Genomic DNA, 20,337 nt, shown 5'->3' on the forward strand with positions numbered 1-20,337 from the left:
GAGGCTGTATCAATGGCGGTCGTGAGAGTGACGGAGAGCTCGGTCACCGGTTGTTCAGGCTTGACGTAGGTACAGATCACTGTGCAGAGTACGATTTCGTATCGAGTACAAACACATAGCCGGGCCAGTGATTCACGAATAGAATTCACACATCGAACGACCACCTACTTCCTGGAAGGCAGGCGGTATCTCCTTGGCGACTTGTACAACCTTCTTCCCAACAACACGTGCTCAACCATCAATCACCCCCTCCAACCCCTCCTTCTTCTCATCCTCCCCCAACAGCCCCAGCGCCTCCCTCCTCGTCGGTGCACCCGCCTCAAAGAACGGCTTCTCGGCCAAACTCGTCACCCTCGTGCCATGCCTTGGATACTTCCCACCGTAATCCCAACTCGCGTTATGAATCGTAATTCTATTATCCCACAGGGCACTTGTTCCCGGCGTCCACTTGAATCGCACCTGGATGTCCACGTTCTTCTCATAAACGTCATATAGGTAGTTCAGAATGACGTCGCTCTCTGCACGATCCAGGCCAACGATATGGCTCGTCATTGCGCGGTTCACCCAGAGCGCTTTCCAGCCCGTGGCAGGATGGACTCTGACCAGCGGATGAGCGCGCTCGATATACTTGGGCCCGGCATTGGGGTCGTTGCGGTCGAGATAAGGGTGGGCGCTGCGGTAGACAGCGTACTTGCCGTCGATGATCTTTCTGAATCCAGGAGAGAGTTTCTCGTAGGCGGCGTAGCCGGACGCCCAGAGCGTGTCGCCGCCTATGGGAGGTACTGTGTCGTTGTGCAGGTGGGTGATACCGGCGGGCTGGCGTTCGTGCACGAGGTCGGTGTGCCAGCGGGATGCGCCGCCAGGACGGCGGAAGATGCTGGGAATTCAGTGGCTTGCAGGGCTGGCCAGATCACTGTGACGCCGAGGACGCCAGGGACCTGGGGGACTTGTGGCTGTAAGGTATGTTAGAGTTGTGTTTGGAATTGTGTATGTCGAGCAAAGAGAAAGAGAGTCATACGTGAACTTCGATCTCGCCATACCACTCTCCCAACTCTTTCTGCTGCTGAGGTGAGATATCCTGATCACGGAAGAACACAACGCTACGCTCGGCGATGAGGAGCCCAAGCTCATCCTTCTGCTGTGGAGTCAGATCTTTGAGCTGGAGACCTTCGATCTCGGTCCCAATATAGGTGGTCAGGTCAGTGACCTTGCTTGCAGCCGAGAAGAGAGCAGACATCGATCTGTCAGCGCGAGAGCCTGCATCGACGAACTCGCGGTCGGTGTTGCGGATGTTGTAGACATCGTCAAGGTAGAGTGGGCGGGACGGGCGATATGGATAGCCTTCAGAGAGATCGATGCCGGCTTTCTCAAGGCGAGCACGTGTGCGTTCTGGCAGGCCAAGCGAGTCTTTCTTGGGAGCGACAACGTCGGTGATCTCGGGAAGAATCGCTACCGAGGGTGCCATGATGTCGATACTGGGACGATCAGTAGCTTCTTCGTTGGTTACCAAGAGTTGCCGAGACACGTCTGCTCTTCGCAGGTGATATAGATGTTGTTTTTTCTGACGCTCAGAGATCTTGCAACAATCACACAGCTTGGTCAGCGTGTCCGACGAACTCCACGCACAAGATTGCACTCAGATTGCGACAGATATGTGGCAGATGGCGATCTCGTCAGATGGACCTGTCGTCGTGTCTTTTTGCCTGACTTCGGAAGCCCTCCGCATGTGCAGATAACAATGCTGCAGCGTTGACCCCGCGGTAGGATGGCAACTTACCTCGGAGTGTTGCATGTGTCACCTATCAAGGCATGAACCTACCAATAGCTGCCAGACGATATGAACTGAAATCGATGATGTGCTTGCCTTGTCGAGCCTGGCCAGTCAACATCAGTCATATATGTCACGTGATGCGATTGCGCAAGCTGTGCATGAATTGTGAAATTTCCCAAACTGGTCGAGATGGTCGATGTACTGCAGGACTCCATATCTTGCCGACCCGTGAGCGAGCAGGGCAGACGGCCAGGCGCCGGGTCGGTGCCGATTCGCAGCATTCTCGACCATAAAACGATCTTAACATGTTGGCCACAATGAGTAGGTCGCAGCCGTGGAAGCCTTTAGCATTACAGCTAAGCAGCAGCACGTAATTGATGGCTTGAAAGGCGTGCAAACCGCCATCTCGAGACAAAGTCGAAGCAATTCAGAAGAGGTATAAGCTTCCGACCTCCCGCCCGGCGGGTAGCTTAGCGATGCAATATTGCGGTCCTTCTGAAGAGGACGTTCCGTTACTGAGCATGGCTGGAGTCGAGAAGAGCGCAGCGATCGATGTCAGTCCTGACAACAAGTCGTCGCCAATGGTGACGCCGAAGTCCTCTTCGCAAGATGATCGTGTGGTCGTCGTGGATGGCATTGAGGTCCAAGTACAGCCAAAAAGGTCTTGGAAATCCTATGTCTGGGATACATTCGACAAGTCTCCAGAGGTACGTATATCTATGTCCCTGGACCGGGCGAGACATCACTCTCGGTTCTGATTATTGCCGATAGATAGTCATACTGACAGGGGCAATAGGAGCGCAAGTTCCTATTCAAGCTGGACGGCATACTGCTTACCTTTGCCTCATTGGGATACTTCATCAAGTACCTTGACCAGATCAACATCAACAACGCTTTCGTTAGTGGGATGAAAGAGGACCTCAACCTCTATGGCAACCAACTGAACTATATGCAAACCTTGTGGACGGTCGGCTACGTCCTAGGCGAGGTGCCTAGCAACATGTTACTTACTCGAGTGCGGCCATCGATTTGGATCCCTGCCTGTGAAGTGACCTGGGCAACCCTGACCATCTTGCTCGCACTCTGCAAGAATGCTCAGCAGGTTTACGTGCTGAGATTCTTCATTGGTCTTGCGGAATCGACCTTCTATCCAGGGATGCAGTACATTATCGGGAGCTGGTATAGGCGAGACGAGCTGGCCAAGAGATCGTGTATCTTCCACGTTTCCAGTGCCATTGGGACCATGTTCTCTGGATACCTGATGGCGGCAGTCTATCACCTTGATGGCGTGGGGGGATGGCATGGATGGCAATGGCTGTTCATCGTGAACACGATCATCTCCTTGCCAATCGCGATCGCAGGATTCTTCTTCTTGCCCGATGTGCCCGAGATCTGCCGGGCATGGTGCTTAAGCCTGCCGAGATTGCTCTAGCACAGAAACGAATGGACCTTGAGGGTCGTGCAAAAAGAGCGCCGTATACCAGAGCCAAGTTCGAGAAGATCTTCAGCTCGTGGCACATCTACATGCTACCACTGCTGTACATCTTCTTCAACAATGGTGGGGGCGCACTCTCGCAGCCGGCTTTTCAGCTCTGGCTGAAGCATCGAGGCTTCAGTGTTGAAAAGGTCAACCTCTATCCGACTCTGACTTCGGTCGTGCAGGTGCTGAGTACACTGGCGTATGCTTGGTCGTCCGACACCATCTTCAATGGCGAGCGTTGGCCACCAATCGTATTCTCGGCGTTCATGAACCTCATCGTGTACATCTCGTTGACGGTATGGAACATTCCACTTGGCTGGCATTGGGCATGTTACTTCCTTGCAGGCTTCTCAGGTGGCATCAGTGGCCTGACCTTTGCATGGGCGCATGAGATTTGTAGTGACGACAACGAGGAGCGCGCCCTGGTCACAGGCACCATGAATGAGGCTGCGTATATCATCCAGGCGTGGTTGCCGTTATTAGTCTGGCAGCAAGTCGAGGCGCCAAGATATCCGAAAGGGTTCCCGACTATGATCGGGGTAGCCATCGGGTTGCTCACCACGACGGCTGCGATAAAGTGGCTGCATGAACGGCAGAAGGCTCAGCGTAAGGAGGTCGTTCACGAAACCTGATAGTAGCGGAATAATGTCTCAACGGTGGTTGGCCGATGTAGACCAATCAGGCTAGCCCGAACCTGAATCACGACATCGCGCGCTTCGAATGCGTAATTCGATAGGCATATGTGCCCCAATAAAGCCCTTGCCCGTGTAGTTTGACAGAATCCTTGATGCCGCAGAAGATGGACCTCTGACTCGTGCGTCTTCTTCCTTTGCATCTCTGCTAGGTAGCCTTCAAACGAGGTCTCGTGCTGTGTGATACTGACCTTCTCAGCCGGTGCAAAGGGCTACTCGACACCAAAGCGTCATGGGAGATGACCTTCATGTCCACAGCGTTGCTGTCATCGGTGCAGGAGTATCGGGCATCTGTGCAGCAGCGCATTTGCTTAGACAGGGTCTTGAAGTGAAATTGTTCGAAAGGTCGTCGATAGCAGGTGGGGTGTGGCATTTTGACGAGAACTCTGCCATCGACCCTCAGTATCCGAATCTGCTTCCAAGTCTGGGAGACTATGCACGACACAGAGCCGATGAAGATCAGTCCGCGTATCAAACACCACCACGGACACCAGACCCGAGGCTGGAAGCAGACAACGAGACCGACTCGCGCCAGAACGTGAAGAGTAAAGACTTTGCTACCAGGCATGCACCGCCTGGCCCATGCTACGCCGGATTGACGAACAATGTAGCCTTGCGTGCAATGAAGACAACTTTGGGTGACTGGCCCGAAGGACTCGGAGACTTCGTAAATCAACGATACCTTGAGCAGTACTTGCAAGGCATAGCACAGACTTCAGGCGTCAATGACGTAGCTGAGTACAACACAAGAGTCGAGGAGGTAGTCAAAGACCCCGTTCGATCGAAATGGTCCGTCAAGACAACCACTCTGCGCAACGGCGCCACTTCCGAACTGCTTGAAAGGGACTGGCACTTCGATGCGGTCGTCGTGGCGAGTGGGCATTACAACATGCCCAGAGTACCAGACATTCCTGGTCTCAAGGAGTGGAAGGCGAGATATCCGGACAGAGTTTGGCACTCCAAGCGGTATCGATCAGCGGCGAGCTTCGAGGGCCAGAGGATTTTGGTCATAGGCGCTGGCGTCAGCAGCAACGACATATCGAAAGAGTCCGAGGCATTGCCGAGAAGGTGTTCCAAAGTTCACGAGGAGGCGACCTGGACCTGCCTCTCTCGATGCTACCACCGAGCGCGACGCGCATTGGCGGAGTACGACGCTTTGTGCTGGAAGGAGACGAGGAGCACGCCTTCACCCCTTCGGGCCGTATCAATGGATACGTTGAGTTGACCAACGGATCTAAGCTTTGCGATCTGGATCGAGTCATCCTTGCGACAGGTTACCTCACATCGTACCCATACCTATCGCAGTACCACGCAGATGATAAGCAGCCAGAAGACGCCAGTGAGTCAGATTTGGTGACAGGTGACGGAAACATGGTCCACAACCTTCATAAGGACATTTTCTTCATCAATGACCCGACATTGTCGTTCGTTGGTCAACCATACCACATCTCGACATTCTCGCTATTCGAGTTCCAGGCACAGGTCGTTGCACGAGTTCTATCAGGCGCCGCAAAGCTGCCTTCAGAGAGAGCGATGAGGCAAGAATACAGAGAACGAGTCGCTGCGCGTGGTCTTGGTCGTGACTTCCATAGCTTGCGTGGTGATGGCGAGGAACTAGGCTATGTGCGTTCGCTCGTCGAATGGATGAACGCGACTCCCTCGTCAGGCATCCTGCCAATGGTAGGCCATACTGAGAGCTTTATTCAAGCTCACAAGGATCAACGTGAAAGACTGGCGTTTATCGGAAGGAGTAGACAGAAAGGGTCAGGCGTGTCCTTCGAGCACGTCGCAGTCAGTTGTTAACATGCCTCGTAGTTGTCGACATGCACATACAATGCATGAATGAGTGTGTAAGAACTTGAAAGCTAGGACGACTGTCCGAGTCTTGGCGGGTGGTGATGTCACGCGTCGTGACTGCAGCTCTCCTGTGATGGGCCACTGGCAGGCATAGAGGCTTCGTTCTTACAAAGCAGCTGCACAGAACTGTATCACCTTCGACTATTGCGCCATACGGACTTGCAGCTGCGACTTCAAGACTAATCGAGCAACATTCAGTCCGCCAGCCTCGCATGTCCAACAACAGCCCACGCGCTCCCACGGCTCAGCTAACGGGCATTGGCCAGACCGCTCGAGCATTTCTAAGCGCCCAGCCAAATGGCAGCCACAGTTGTATTACTTCGTAGCAATTGTCCTTTCTGTCCCCAAATCCGCGGGCAGCAACTTGGAACTCGACTCTGCAGCTGCAATGTGACAGACTGTCGTTTATGTAAGCTCGCTCGTGTTTGGTATTGTGATAACTACCTGATCTGGACGATTTCTGTGGTTTCGGCGAAGAGCCAGGTCATAGAGGAGGTGAGTCACGTTCTCGGTCTCGGTCGTCCCAAGAGTCGGACATATAAAGCTTTGCAGCCTCTCTGCTATAGGCACGCTCAGGTATAAGTCAACTGCACATTACGCGATTTCAAGGCGGTCTACTACAGAAACATCGTAGCCAAACACACTTAGCTCAAAAGAAACTCAAACCATGTATTCGTTCTCCAGCGAACCAATATACCAGTCCACCAACAAGACCAGCTCTGGCATCCTTCCCAGTCGCTACTCATCCCCGACCACGATGAGCAGGAACGAGGCACGGCATCTGGTTTCGACACGCCCACAACTCAAGTTCAACGCTGGAAGTCGCACCTCCAGCTCGGCCTCGGCATATCAGACCACAAACATGGCGTCAAACAGACCTCGCCATATCAGCATAGGGGTGACCAACACCTTCGACATCGACTCTGTCAAAGGTCGGGTGTATGGACAGAGGACGACAGATCAGAAAGGATGGCGGAAGCTATAGTCATTCAGAAGCTAGATAGTCGTTACCAGGACAGTCGACCTCTGCCGCATTGACTCTGTCAGGGCTGAGACTAATGGAAGAAATGACGGTAGTGGCCAGCCACGATTTGCGGGAAGATGGCGCGGTGTTCGATCCGAGTCCGGTTGCGTTACGTTCTAGCATGGGAGTTGCAGGATACCACAGGACCCTGGGATGGGCAGCGAGGATTTGTGTTTTGTAACGGCGGGCTCGATAACGTAGTCCATGTCTTAGAGTCACCCTATGATTTCCGAATTAAATCTGTCCCAAGTATTGATCTCATACCATTGTGTGGATGACGACCACGTTCCCAATGCTGGCTGTATACTGGCCGTACTCAGGCGTGCAGTCGATGGACAGAGAGCGGAAGGAAGCCGTTTCCATCGGTCAATCCACGACACGCCTCTGCACCCACAAGAGAGAGGCAGAAGCTGAGCGAGCTGATGTGAGAGTCGAAGCGAAGCTTCAGTGGGTGGACTGGAATTTATCACAAGAGCATACTGCCAGGGATATCTTCATTCCTCCCGACTGTGCTGCAGCTATGCTCACCAGACCTTCCTAGGCGGATGTCTTCATGCCGCAGCTAAAATTTGTCGAACATACGCCGCATCAAACGTGGCCAGGGAGAGGACCCAAGGCTTACGCTTTCCGAGATATATCTGAAGGGCATTGTAGCCTAAAATTTGCAGCACGCGACCTTTCTCCTCTGCGTCCAAATGCAATGCGCCCGTTAAACGAAGAACATCATCTACCTTAGCAAAGTCGTGCCCTACACGCATAATTCGCGCCCTCACCACATCTAAAGCGAGATCAACCATGGGTTTCTTGTAGTTCACGACAATAGGACGACGTCTCGAAGCTTCGTCCTCGAGGGCCAGCAGCGCATATATTCGATCGTGTCTTTCCTTGCAAAGGGTAGGCATGGAAATTGCAACGAGCTCCAATAGCGTGCGTCTTCCAGCAGATAGAACGGCCAGTCTAGCGACATGATTGTAATCTGTATCGAAAAGCTGTGCCGTATGCCAATCGATCCTTCTGGCATACCTATCTCGCCTGACTGAGTTGACAGCCGTATTCTCGCCACGGAGGACGTCAGTGAACTGGGGAGCGTCATACCCAACACCAAAGTATGTTGAGACTAACTTCGACCACTCTATTGTGTCGCTGCCACAGTAGAGAACAAGTCTCCTAGCCATGACAATCTCCTGGATGATCCAAGTGCGACTGAAGTACTCACGTGCAAACAGAGCACGTATTGGAAAGACGTAACAGGTGTACTCGTATACGGCGGGCCGCCAGAAAGGAGCAAGAAAGTCTCGCAACAGATTTGGCCACGAAAGATATATGACCAGATTTAGGAAGATCCAGAACGGACACATGACGAAGATGCCTGTGTATACAAAATCCGTTGTGCTGATGACGAAGCCCCCAAGCCCAGTAAATAAAAAGGCCGAAACAAGGATGACCATAGGACCTCCGGTACAATATATTCGATTACACCAGACCTTGGAAATGACACGAACGCTCGAGCGTACATCCCGAAGTAGATCAACTCCTGAGAATATAAGTTCGCTATCGTCCTCATGCTCGCCCAACCAGGCTCGCACTTCCGCGGCTTGAGAAAATACCCGGCCAATCATAGCAACCTGTTGACTTTTCTCGTCCTGATCCGCCTGGTTGATGCTGAAACAGTCGATCCAGAACGGCAGGGTGGCACTAGTGGTCCGCATTTGGCAAAGACAGGCGTATAAGTTTGGCCAAACATGAATGGATGTACCGTCGACAAGAATTGAGTGGTTGCCGCCATCCTCCCCCCAGGTGTAGGATATGGCAATGTACTCGGGGTTGTCGCTAAGGTCCACAACCTTCAATGAAAACTTGAGTATAGAACCTTCCTTGCCTGGTTCAAGACAGAGAAGCCTTGTGGATGTTGGACTGGGCAACGGCTGGTATGCTGGATGAGGCGCTGCTTGTGTCTCTCGTGTCACGGCGGCAAATCCCGTGGACCTGTCCTGCTGATGGTCGACAGTAGCTGTGTCGTTAGGCTCGCGTAGAGATGTCCTCATACTGATGCTTGTTGACGAGAGTTCTTCGGCATGTTGGGAGATGCTGTCCCGACGATACTATCGAAATCATCGTTTGAGCATCGTCTTCGCTCAGGTTTGAGGATAGAATGATTTCGTCGAGAAGGCTGAAGTTTGTTCGAACGTCAGCCACGCCAGGCTCGTGTTGCCAAAAGTCCAGGCGGGGCGACGCATGGGTGTCGATTACTGCAGGTGCCGGACGAACACGAAGAGCCCCTCCATGACTGCGCAGCGCGAAGCCGTCAGCACCCATCAGCACCCGTGGGTAGACTGTCGACGAGAACTTGATCTGGAAAGGACAGAAAGATCTGTTGCTAGCAGGGTCAAAGGAATCAAAAAGCTGTAGCGACACGTGAACCGGTCTAGGAAGAGACGCTCCAGGCTGAGCGGTGTCGATACGTCGCCTATGCCGGGCAGCTTCGGAAGGTGCCGCCTTGTCCCAAGCCTAAAGCCACCATGCCTATGAGTCTATTAGTTAGTAGCTACCGGGAACAGCTTACTCGACTAGAATTCTGCGTCGCATTCTATGAAGAAGCTTTGGACATCATACATATCCTCCAGCGATCGACTTGGTTATCCATGAGCCGTAGCCGAACGCGCATATACTTCAGGACGTTGGACACACCGTGCCACGCCGCCAATGCAATCCGGTGTCCCTATGTAGTGAATGGAATCCATAGCACCTTGCGCCTCGCTAAGTTGACCTAATGATACCACGCCTCGTCTGAGCATAATCAGAGGCCTGCCATCTCTATCCATGTCCCGAGAAAGCTGAGCTTGCCCAGGTCAAAGTTCCTGCTCCATTCCTTCACTGCATGCTCAGGCGCTACAGCATTGCCCCCGGGACCAACAGTATCAGCATTCTCGGCACTCGAGGGCTGACCTGCCGCTCCTTCACCGGCTCGAGCTGTGGCTCCATGACTGTGCAGTTCGTCAGTCTCCTGCTCAAGAACGACTTCCACGATCTTGCGAAACTCCATTAGATTCAACAAACCAAAGCCACCTCTGCTCTCAGCCTCGCTTTCGATTTCTCGGTGCTTCAACCACAACGCCAGCGTTTTCGGTGATGGCTGCAGCTCCTCATCCGTCGGCACATCTCTGGGAGCTTCGCCAGCATCATTTGGTCGAAACTGCGGAAGCGTGGGATCCCGATAGTCGGCAGCTTGCCGGGTGGCCGAGGGCGTTCGACTCTTTGGCGGCTGAGTCACCGCATTGAGAACGCGACTGAGCTCTTCCCGCATAAGCATGACCGCCTGCGGGTTCTCATTCGCCTCGTCACCCGTGATCGTGAACTCGAACGCCGGTGATCGCGGTCCGCCGTTCAGCAGCTCTTCCGTCCGAAGACTGTCGGCTTTGAGAAGTGCTTCGTTCTTCTGCTCGTCATCAACGTTCCGATTTTCGGCATACTCGTCCAGCAACTTCTCCCACGTCTCGCGTTGCTTGCGTGTCCGCTGAGCCTCGATAGCCTTGTCCTCTTTCTCCTTGAATATGCAGTCGATGAGTTCGTTGAAGCCTTGCTGCACAGCCTCATATAGCACATCGGCTCCAATGTCCAAAGTCGGTCTGCTCAGTTCAAATCCTCCCCATCGTTCATTCTGTGGAACGCTGCGTGAGGATGCATTCGATCGTGTTTCATAATCAGTGTCAATAGCACTGTCATCGAATCTCACTTTGGACGAAGACCGTGAGCGCATTGACTGGCCTCTCGAACTGTCAATAGGTTCATGCTCCGGCTCCAATTCGTCTTCCGAGCTGTCCGACTCGACATACGCTGCTGGCCTGGTCATGCCTTCCTCTTGATCAAGATAGAATTGTCGTCGCTCCCATCTGTCGTGGAGCACCCTTTGCCTGGCGTTGTCACGACGCTCTGCGTACTCCTCGTCAAAGCGCTGAGATTGCGCGTAAATGACTCTGGATCGATCCACAGGGTCGTCAATCTGATCAATCGGAATGTCAACACCAAGCGCATTGATGATGTCCTCGGGTTCCGGTGGAACTACTGGTGGCCAACCGTAGGTTTGCAGGGGTCGATCAGGTCCACTAAGCTCATCCTCTGTGGCGTCATGAGCGTTCGTTATCGACAAGAATTCGCCCATTCTTCTGGTGAACGGAGCATTCATGACAGGATCGTCTTGTGGTGTGTATTCTCGGAAAGATCGAAACGGGTGTCTTTCTCTTGCCTCATACGGGACCATTGCAATTGCTTTGTGGCGATGGCTCTGCATGTCGACATCGTCCAGGAGCACACCATTCGGACCTTGTATGATGCCGAGATCACCGTGCGAAAGCTGTCGCTTGTCTTGACCAGCTCTTGACACATGGCCTGGGAAGTTGATACCTCCAAATGCCGAGCTGATTGGATGGTTGCTCTGAACGACGTCACGGATGTCGTCCGCAAGGTCTAGCTCCTCATTTCTGTAGAGCATTTCGCGATTGAACTGAGTGTTCAGGTCATAGTAAGCACGCAACATGCGAAGAAAGTCCTTTCTGCTCACATAGCCGTCGCCGTCGAGGTCATGTCCACGGAAGATTCGAGTAATTTTGGCTGCGAAGGATTTGTCGTTAAGCTTTGTCAGGCCCCTGACGAACTCGAGGAAGTCAATGTGTTTGTCGTCGTTTGTGTCGTAGAAAGCGAATATGCGTTCATAGATAAGGTTGGCAGGAGTTGGTTTGTCCAAGTACGACGGAATCATGTACTTTTCGAAAGCTTTCCTGTCAATCACTGTTCCGAGCTCGGCTGGATCGGACGGGAAGTGGCAGCCAGCAAGGCATCTGAACTGTTCGTAAAGACCCTGAATGTCCGGTTGATCTAGACCAGTATCCTCCTTCAGCTTGTCCAGCAGCGCAAGTGGCACCATGGGAGAGAACGCGTTTGGCTTGCCTGGGTACCAGGATGGAACGACACTCTTGATCTGACCTCGCGAGGGCGCTGGAATTGTGATCTTCAGAAAGACATGTGTCTTCAGATGAACATCTTTGGACTCGCAGGCCTCGCAGAGGTCGAAGTCGAAGCAATTGGTGCAATGATAACGAACACCCTGGATGGGACAAACGCCACAGCTGTTGCACTCAACGCCGCGATGGACAATGCCATGGCGATCTGCTTGCTTTCGGGCGATATTGTACAGCAAATCCAACATGTTATGTGCACGATCCGAATCTTCGCCTTCGTCGGCGTCTCTGAGGGGCTCATCCAGTGACATAGGATCGTCCCGAACACCATCAGCCTGCGCTATCATTTCCGCCGCTCGGATCTGGATGTTCAACGAGCGCCAGGTAGGCAATGGCGTGCCGGCTGAAAGGCGATCGAGCATGGCATATACCACGTCCTGACTCAACTCGATGCCATGAAAGCCAAAAGCTGCCGCCAGCTCGTTTCGCAAATCATCGCTGAGTTGATGGCCCTCATTGAAGAATCTGCGCAAGTATACGTGAATGAAGGAAGCATCTATATGATCCTGCAGCCATCTTTGCTCCTGATCGTTTAGAGAGGGCCCGTGCCGGAATACGGCAGGGTATATATTGGGCAGGTTCGCTGGATGCAGATGCAAAGAGGGCAGCGCGGCAGGATCGATGCCTCCGAGAAGCTCCTCATTTTGGTATTCGGCATACACGTAAGGATCATTCGCAAGCGTGGAGTCCAGGTGAGAGACGGCTTCTACCAATCTAGAACGGTTGTGTATGTCCGACTCAGACTCTTGACTTTGCTGGCTATGCAAAGCATTGAGATTTGCTTCCGCATGTTGTCGGCGCGGGCGTCGGACGGCATTGCTGCGACGAAGCCCCGCGGCAGGCGACGCGACGGATGCGCTATAGGTTCGGTAAAGTAGGTATGCGGACGCTACTACTATTGTGATAGTCAAGGACACGGCGAACGGTTTCGTCCGAATGTCGGACGACGACATATCGAATGCATTGCTGTCTGGACAATATGCGGTCGATGGGACCCCCTGTGGCCGACACGGCGGGCGCAAGAAGATGAACACGTCGTGGTTGCCTCTGAAGTCGTAAAATGCGGCTTCGCTAGATACGGAAACATAGCCGTTGCTGATGGTAGAGAATCAAAGCTTCAATCTCTATCAAGTGCTACTACCACTTAGCTGCCTAAACATTTTTGATAATCTTTCCATCAACAACTGCTACGCTGACGGCTACAAAGTCCAGTCGCAGCACTCATGACGAGCGCGTCTGCAAGCTCGAGTGAGGCATCGGTCGCAGAGGATACTGGGCCGAGTCCCTGTCATGCCGATATTCCATCATCTCCTCCGAAGTCAAGGTACCTGGGCGAACATGGCCATTCATTCTGCCCTCTTCCTCATCCCGGGCTTCGCCAATCTCTCTGTCCGTCAAGCCGTCATGCCACGGCAAGTCTCCCGTGAAAGCGTGCTCTTCTGCCTAGGTGCCCAAGCTAGTCCATGCCCTCGCCGTATTGGTAGGTGATAGAGCCTGAAGCTCGAATAGCCGCAAACGATTCCGATGACGCTGCCTGCGAAGATGTCAATGCCGGCATGGTGGAAATCCGCATACCGACTCGCACAGATGAAAAGCGCTACCCCAATCGGCACTAATACGATTGCCACCATCCACAACGGCGGCGCCGCTTTTCTCGCATGGTAGAAGCTGACGAGATCAGCTCCTTCTGTTGATTTCCTGACCAATGGCATATGGTGTCCCAAGTATGGTATAGCCACGGAGAACCTCATGCTTAGCCATAGCGACAGGTACAGCAGACCAGCCCAAGACATCGATGAGTGGCCTGAGGGAAATGCAAAGAATGCGTCGTTGAGTAAATCGAGATCGCTTTGCCGGCAGATCTCATATGTGACCAGTGCGGGCGCATCGGACTCAATGCGACTTCCAGACCCTCCAACGACAAACTCCGATAGTCGATCGACATCAGCATCACAAATGGCGAGAAAGTTCGGCCTCGGCTTTCCGACAAGGCACTTGAGCCCTGAAGTCAAGAAGAGGGTAGCCGCCGATGCGAGTGCGAGTCCCATCCAGCCAGCATTGGCATCCCAGATCTTATCTACCCACGAGGAATAGAGTCGTTTCTGGCCCACTTGACGTGCAGCGGGTGTGACGAGAGCCAGCACTAGAATGATCGCTGCTGGACCAACGAAGACTACCAGGCCTGCCACTTCCAGAGTCACAATGTCATCGCGTCTCGGGTAAGCGATCGACCGATCTGCGAGCGAGAATGGTCGTCGGAATCCTCTGATGTTGCTCAACACCCCTCCACCTGCTGCAAATGCGCTGTCGATGGTCAGTGATTCCCAGCACTAAACCTGACAGATGCAACAAACATGATGACAAGCCAGTCGAATACATATGAAAGTGCAGTTCGTATCTGCAACGGTCGACCCATCTCTAGCAAAGAGAATGCGTTACAACGTCACTAGCAATTGTCGATCTAGATGAGCTGCAATGGAGCGAGTGTTGACGCTGGCAGCTGCTCGCACAGCTTTCCTGTGAGGTGCAAAGAGTGTGTATTCCGACGATTTAGGTTGAAGCGCCAGAAAAGCAATGACCACTTTCCCCTCTGAATCCAAACAAAGAAAGCTGTAGCATATAGAAATTGTGTCACCTAGCTTCCCAGACCTGAATACCCGCCAGTTTATTATAATGGTAGAACTGATCAATCAAGCGCAAGTTGTTGCCTTCCAGGACAGGCGAAATCAGGAAGCAAACCACCGACCTCGGAAAATGCTGCCCAGCTAACTATAAAGCGCCTGCTCGGCCACCGCGACCTCGTAACCCACATAGCTTGCATCAGAATTATGGACAACCAAAAAAGAAAAGCAAACTCGCCAAGCTCGGAAGATGCTGCCCATTCGACTGCTCGATTCCAATAACATAAAAGGAGCACACGACCTCCTTCCCTTTTCTCCTGTCTCAGACCTTTGATCGTCCCCTCTCCCAAGCCACGAAACGGTTTGCCGCATCGCCAATCGTCATTCCGCCGCGCAAGTTGATGCTTGGCTGTCGATCTGCAGCCAACGAGCGGGCGAAGGGAGGAGTGAAATGGGGTTCAGCATAGCCACTTCCAGGCTTATTTCTGAAGGGGATCTTGGCGTTTGATTTTGATGACATTCTTCTTGGCAGCTGGCAGCCATCTGAACGCTTTCGTAGCATGTGCTCCCTGAGTGAGTGTTTCTCTAGCAGAGATCTGGTTATACATGTTGGCGCACCCAGGTCTTTGACGAGGACATCAGAGGTAAGGTAAGCTCACAGATTCATGCTTGAGGCATGGCCACATGGATGAGAACGCTTCGGGCGAGCTGCGAGGGCGGCGACTCCATCTCAATTCGATTCGTACGCCCACGATATCTCAACTGCTCATCATCAAGGGCAGCGCAACTCATGGGCAGTCCATGAGCACAATCACGCGCGACCTGTCATTATTGTGAACTTGAGTGCTCTTGCTCGTGGGGAAGGTCGGCTATACCACCGTGACTCCCCATCCCATCCCGCTACTGAACAAATTAGCCTAAAAGCTCTCAGTCACCCCAACTTGGCGTCTGAGGGCTGTCATCCAGTACAGTATACAATATGAGAGCTAACATGACTACAACATCTTATTTGCTCACCAGCAACCAGCGAAAGATCATACAGCATGGCAAACGGCATACTCAAAGTCAAAGGCACTGAAGTGGTAGACAAAGATGGCAAGCCTGTCATCCTCCGCGGGGCGGGACTTGGCGGATGGATGAACATGGAGAACTTCATCACTGGTTTCCCTGGTCACGAGACCCATATGAGAGAATGTATGCTGGAAGTCTTGGGCGAGGAAAAGTACGAATACTTCTTCGATCGCCTGCTGTACTGGTTCTTCACCGAGGAGGATGCCAAATTCTACAAGTCGTTGGGCCTGAACAGCATTCGAGTACCGTTCAACTATCGGCATTTTGAAGACGACATGAACCCCAAGGTATTGAAGCAGAGTGGGTTTAAGCATCTGGACCGGGTTGTCGACGTCTGCGCAAAGGAAGGTATCTACACAATCCTGGACATGCATGTACTGCCCGGAGGACAAAGTCCCGGCTGGCACGCCGACAACCGGACGAATCACCCACTGTTCTGGGAGCACAAGGACTTCCAAGATCGTACTGTCTGGCTATGGGAAGAACTGGCCAAGCATTACAAGGGCAACCCCTGGATTGCTGGATACAACTTGATTAATGAGCCGGCCGACCCCAAACATACTCGCCTCATAGCTTTCTACGAACGATTAGAAAAGGCAGTCAGGGCAATTGACCCAGAGCACATCTTATGGCTTGACGGCAACACTTTTGCGGCAGAGTGGCGAGGCTTCAACGAAAACACCATCCTACCCAACACAGTATACAGTCTTGTAAGTGTACTTTCCAAACTTGGGTCGGGAACAAAGTCGAGACTGAAGGTCTGAGACTTGTTTCTGTTGCCTTTGTCTCACGCTCCCGTTTCGTCTTCCCCTCCAACCTAGTCTTTCACTTATCAGGCACGTCCCGATCCAAGCTAACATAGAACGAAGCACGACTACAGCTTCATGGGCTTCCCAACGGGCGATCGATATAAAGGTACAGAGGAGCAAAAAGATCGCTTAAGGTCTCAATTCCTCCGAAAATCTGAGTTCCAACGCAAGCACAACACCGCAATATGGAACGGCGAGTTTGGACCCGTGTACGCCGATCCCAAGCATGACGAGGATGCAGAGGCGATCAATCAGGAGAGATACAACTTGCTAGGCGAGCAATTGCGAATCTACGACGAGCACAAGATTCCCTGGGCAATATGGCTATACAAGGACGTCGGGTTGCAGGGTATGGTGCACACAAACCCTGATTCGCCTTACAACAAACTGATCGCACCAATACTCGAGAAGAAGAAGAAGTACCAGCTCGATTCATGGGGCAAGTACCCCTCCAAGGAGGTCGCTGCTGTCATTGATCCGGTCATTGAATTCATCGACAAAATCAATCCCCGGGCGACGGACATCTACCCATCAACTTGGGACACTCGCAAACATGTTGAGAGAGTCGTGCTGCAGATGTACTTGGCCGACTCATTTGCCCAAGAATACGCGGAGCTGTTCAAGGATAAGAGCAAGGAGGACTTGGAAGAGCTTGCGAAGAGCTTCAGCCTCGAGCAGTGTCTGAAGCGTGATGGGCTGAACAAGATCATGTCTGATCATGCTGCGTTGGTGCAGAGCTCATGACAGCAGGCCGTACGGGCGCAACCAGCGTTCTGCTCCCATGGTGAAAATTATCCGGTATGCTTGCAATTGGTGAGGCTAAGCATGCTTGGAAATATCTTAGCACAAGCCACTGCTATATGTCTGAAGCTGCATGCGATAACAAGCAACACTTGAGTGTGCCTTGCTCGATGCTCTTTCCTCCATTTTGGCTCCGCCGCTCAGATCACCCTATGAGCTTTTGGGCCTGCCGTCCTCGAGGCAAGTCGCTGACCTAAGGTAGTACTTGATATGCATATCACCTTCCTCTTCCAGCGCAGAGATTGCTCAACTAGAGCAGCCACGACCACATGGCACCTTCCTCGGTCCATCAACCGATCAAGCCCGACCTGACAAAACATTCTGGCTCAATTGAGGAGCCCCGGATAATTCACAGATGCGCTAACCCTCAGACCAACACCACTCCACCCCCGCGTTTGGGCTTGGAGTTTGGGGTAAAGAGGCAACACCGAGGCGTTGATTAGATCGATCCTCGTGTGTTCAATGAATGCTTCTCACTGGTCAGCTACTATATCATGCAACCCCCGGATCTTCACTAGGCTACCCTAAAGCTTGCCAACGGCTAATAGGAGATTCCCCGCTCGACTTGCACTCGGCACTGCAGTGTGAGGTCGACAGCATGAAGAGGAGTTGCGATATGATATATCCGCAAAATGCCCAGAAGTACTACCGCCAGCTAAGGTGAGGCAAAAGGAATCAAATCATATCACCGCAGCCATGTCACGGGCCGTCGCCAGCAAGGATATCGACGCGAAGGAGGTCGCGACCTCTTCGGAGATCCAGCGCCTGCTGGAACAGGATACCACGCCATGGTATCGGAAGAAGAATCTCCGGATGTTGTATGCGTTCCTTGTGCCGTCTGCCATGGGCGTTGAGATGACGAGTGGGTACGGTATGTGAACCTCCATGCCCATTGTTCACCACCCGAAGCGGCTACCTGCCCGATTATATGCTAACTGCCTGCAAAGACGGAAGCGTACTCAACGGCCTGCAGGCTGTGGACAAGTGGCAAGAACATTTCAACAACCCCCATGGGTCGCTGCTCGGCATAGTCACTGCGTCTTTCAACTTCGGTGCTGTCGCTGGTATCCCCTTGATACCTTACGTCAACGATCGTTTCGGACGTAAGTTCTGTATCGTTCTGGGGTCGATCTTTATCAGTATTGGTGTCATCCTACAGACACTCGCGATCAATGGTGAGTACAATACTTCTATGATTGAGGCTCGAAATCTGACGAGAGGACAGTCGGCATGCTCATCGCCAGCCGCTTTATCATGGGCATGGGTCTCCCATACGCAGTTTCGGGTGCATCGCAACTAATCGCTGAGCTGTCGTACCCTCGCGAGCGAGCTATCGTGATCGGCTTGTTCAATGAGAGCTGGTATGCTGGTCAGTGCCATCACTTCCTGCGTTGAGATCGTCGTTCTGACACGCCCCTACAGGTGCAATTCTGGCCGCGGGCGTCACACTTGGAACGTTCGAATGGACAAATCACTGGAGCTGGCGCCTCCCAACACTATTCCAGATCCTCCCGTCCAGTCTACAGCTCATCTTCATCTGGTTCGTTCCAGAATCTCCGCGATGGCTAATGAGTCGAGACCGCCATGAAGAAGCTCTCGCGATCCTCATCAAGTACCATGCCGAGGGTGACGCCGCCTCGCCCTTCGTTGCTGCCGAGTACCATCAGATTCGGGAGACTATTCGTCTAGAGCAGGAGGCTTCCAGGTCGCCATGGAAGGAGCTTCTCACGAACTCGGTCAATCGGCGTCGTGTTCTGATCGCTGCTTGTGTTGGGTTGTTCGCCCAATGGGCTGGTAATGGCCTTGTCTCCGTAAGTGCTTCCAGGAAACCTGTGTCTATGCAATACTCCAATCAGCCCGAACATCTTCGCACTTGCGCCTCAGAAAACGAGCTTACCAATCCTTCCAAACCCGTAGTACTACCTAGCCCGCGTTCTCAAATCAATCGGCATCACCGACCGGCGCACCCAAAACCAGCTCAACCTCGGCCTGATGTGCTGGAACTTGGTCACCGGCGTCAGCGGATCTTTCGCTCAAGGATACATGCCACGCCGCAAGCAGTTCCTCACAGGCTACGGCGGCATGTGTCTGATCTTCTCGTGCTGGACGGCCGCCTCGGCCACCTATGCCAAGGACAACACCAACACCGCTGCTGGGAGAGCGGTCGTGGCGCTGATCTTCATCTATTATGCGTTCTATAATTTGATGATGCCACTTGCTGTAAGTACCTTGCCCCTGTGCGCCGTGATCCTTTCCAAGACGTCCACGGTAGCAATCCCTAGCGAGTCGATGCTGACCTTGCCGAACAACAGTACTGCTACATAACCGAAGTCTTCCCCTACATGCACCGCAGCAAAGGCGTCGCCATCATGCAGCTCTTCTCCCGCGCCGGCTCCGCCTTCAACCAGTTCGTCAACCCGATCGGCCTGGACTCCCTGGCGTGGAAGTTCTACCTGGTCTACGTCGTCTGGTTGGCAGTGGAGACGACAGTCATCTTCTTGTTGTACCCGGAGACAAAGGGCCCGAGTCTGGAGGAGGTGGCGATGGTGATGGATCGCGATGCTAAGGTTGAGAAGGTTGAGAGGGGCGCTATGGAGAAGAACTTGGCGAGGGGTGAGGCGGAGGAGGTTGAGAAGGCTTGAGCGCTTCGTTCGACTCTGTCTTTGAGACCGCCCTCGGTATTTGATTACTCAGACAGAACATATCCTGCCATATAGTATCCATGCTAGCATAACAGCTTTCTATCGGCTGACTGCCAAAAGCACAAGTCAGGGAAGCCATGCGTCCACAGTTGCGACGAATTGGCACACCATACTTGTCTGTCCAATCACAGATCTCCTAGCCTTGGCAAAACCCACCGCCATACAAAACTTCCAACACCGCGCCCGGCCGTGCCCGTCACCGCTCCAAGATGCCCCCTGTGTCAAAAGCGGGGCCGTAGGGCAAACATTCAGTCCTGCACGTTTTGATTTTCGGGCCGGCAGAAGCGCAGCGTAGAAATTGAATTGCAACTTTGGATGCTGGCGGCGGGACAGATAGAACCTGTTTTAGGAAATATGATGTGGGTCCAAGTTGCCTGTTTGGAGATGCAGTCCTATGCTATGACCAGGTGACCAAGTGACTGTCACAGGCGTGCGCAAAGGCCTGAACTTTCTCGACATGCAACAAGCGTTACACGGCGTAGGACCCTAGTTGG

General features: G+C 53.0%; 8 protein-coding genes across 8 annotated transcripts; 4 read left to right on the forward strand and 4 right to left on the reverse strand.

Annotated features, from left to right (window-relative positions):
• Positions 1 to 231: 231 nt before the first annotated feature.
• AB675_679 (putative alpha-ketoglutarate-dependent sulfonate dioxygenase) lies at positions 232 to 1,465 on the reverse strand (the record flags this gene model as incomplete). Its single annotated transcript, XM_018147117.1, has 2 exons — positions 232 to 877; positions 1,041 to 1,465. The coding sequence occupies 2 exons, from the start codon at positions 1,463 to 1,465 to the stop codon at positions 232 to 234; spliced, it is 1,071 nt and encodes a 356-aa protein (XP_018005872.1).
• An 827-nt stretch (positions 1,466 to 2,292) lies between these two features.
• Positions 2,293 to 3,883, forward strand: AB675_680 (Pantothenate transporter liz1; the record flags this gene model as incomplete). The annotated part of the gene is made up of 3 exons (XM_018147129.1): positions 2,293 to 2,478; positions 2,568 to 3,152; positions 3,194 to 3,883. 3 exons carry the CDS (start codon positions 2,293 to 2,295, stop codon positions 3,881 to 3,883), a joined length of 1,461 nt encoding a protein of 486 aa, XP_018005465.1.
• A 292-nt stretch (positions 3,884 to 4,175) lies between these two features.
• Positions 4,176 to 5,746, forward strand: AB675_681 (Thiol-specific monooxygenase; the record flags this gene model as incomplete). Its single annotated transcript, XM_018147140.1, has 2 exons — positions 4,176 to 4,909; positions 4,957 to 5,746. 2 exons carry the CDS (start codon positions 4,176 to 4,178, stop codon positions 5,744 to 5,746), a joined length of 1,524 nt encoding a protein of 507 aa, XP_018005746.1.
• Positions 5,747 to 7,375: 1,629 nt separating this feature from the next.
• Positions 7,376 to 8,869, reverse strand: AB675_682 (uncharacterized protein; the record flags this gene model as incomplete). Its single annotated transcript, XM_018147150.1, has 1 exon — positions 7,376 to 8,869. One exon carries the CDS (start codon positions 8,867 to 8,869, stop codon positions 7,376 to 7,378), a length of 1,494 nt encoding a protein of 497 aa, XP_018006008.1.
• A 752-nt stretch (positions 8,870 to 9,621) lies between these two features.
• AB675_683 (uncharacterized protein) lies at positions 9,622 to 12,792 on the reverse strand (the record flags this gene model as incomplete). Its single annotated transcript, XM_018147161.1, has 1 exon — positions 9,622 to 12,792. One exon carries the CDS (start codon positions 12,790 to 12,792, stop codon positions 9,622 to 9,624), a length of 3,171 nt encoding a protein of 1,056 aa, XP_018005560.1.
• A 441-nt stretch (positions 12,793 to 13,233) lies between these two features.
• On the reverse strand, positions 13,234 to 14,255 carry AB675_684 (PA-phosphatase related-family protein; the record flags this gene model as incomplete). Its single annotated transcript, XM_018147172.1, has 2 exons — positions 13,234 to 14,143; positions 14,194 to 14,255. 2 exons carry the CDS (start codon positions 14,253 to 14,255, stop codon positions 13,234 to 13,236), a joined length of 972 nt encoding a protein of 323 aa, XP_018005832.1.
• A 1,248-nt stretch (positions 14,256 to 15,503) lies between these two features.
• AB675_685 (Endoglucanase C) lies at positions 15,504 to 17,084 on the forward strand (the record flags this gene model as incomplete). The annotated part of the gene is made up of 2 exons (XM_018147183.1): positions 15,504 to 16,241; positions 16,401 to 17,084. The coding sequence occupies 2 exons, from the start codon at positions 15,504 to 15,506 to the stop codon at positions 17,082 to 17,084; spliced, it is 1,422 nt and encodes a 473-aa protein (XP_018005384.1).
• Positions 17,085 to 17,837: 753 nt separating this feature from the next.
• On the forward strand, positions 17,838 to 19,783 carry AB675_686 (Lactose permease; the record flags this gene model as incomplete). Its single annotated transcript, XM_018147193.1, has 6 exons — positions 17,838 to 18,012; positions 18,089 to 18,316; positions 18,367 to 18,510; positions 18,564 to 18,952; positions 19,059 to 19,361; positions 19,454 to 19,783. The coding sequence occupies 6 exons, from the start codon at positions 17,838 to 17,840 to the stop codon at positions 19,781 to 19,783; spliced, it is 1,569 nt and encodes a 522-aa protein (XP_018005642.1).
• Between the last annotated feature and the right edge of the window lie 554 nt (positions 19,784 to 20,337).

The sequence above is a fragment of the Cyphellophora attinorum genome, assembly GCF_001299255.1.
Source record: "Cyphellophora attinorum strain CBS 131958 chromosome Unknown Contig1, whole genome shotgun sequence".
In the NCBI taxonomy this organism is placed as follows: Eukaryota; Fungi; Ascomycota; class Eurotiomycetes; order Chaetothyriales; family Cyphellophoraceae; genus Cyphellophora; species Cyphellophora attinorum.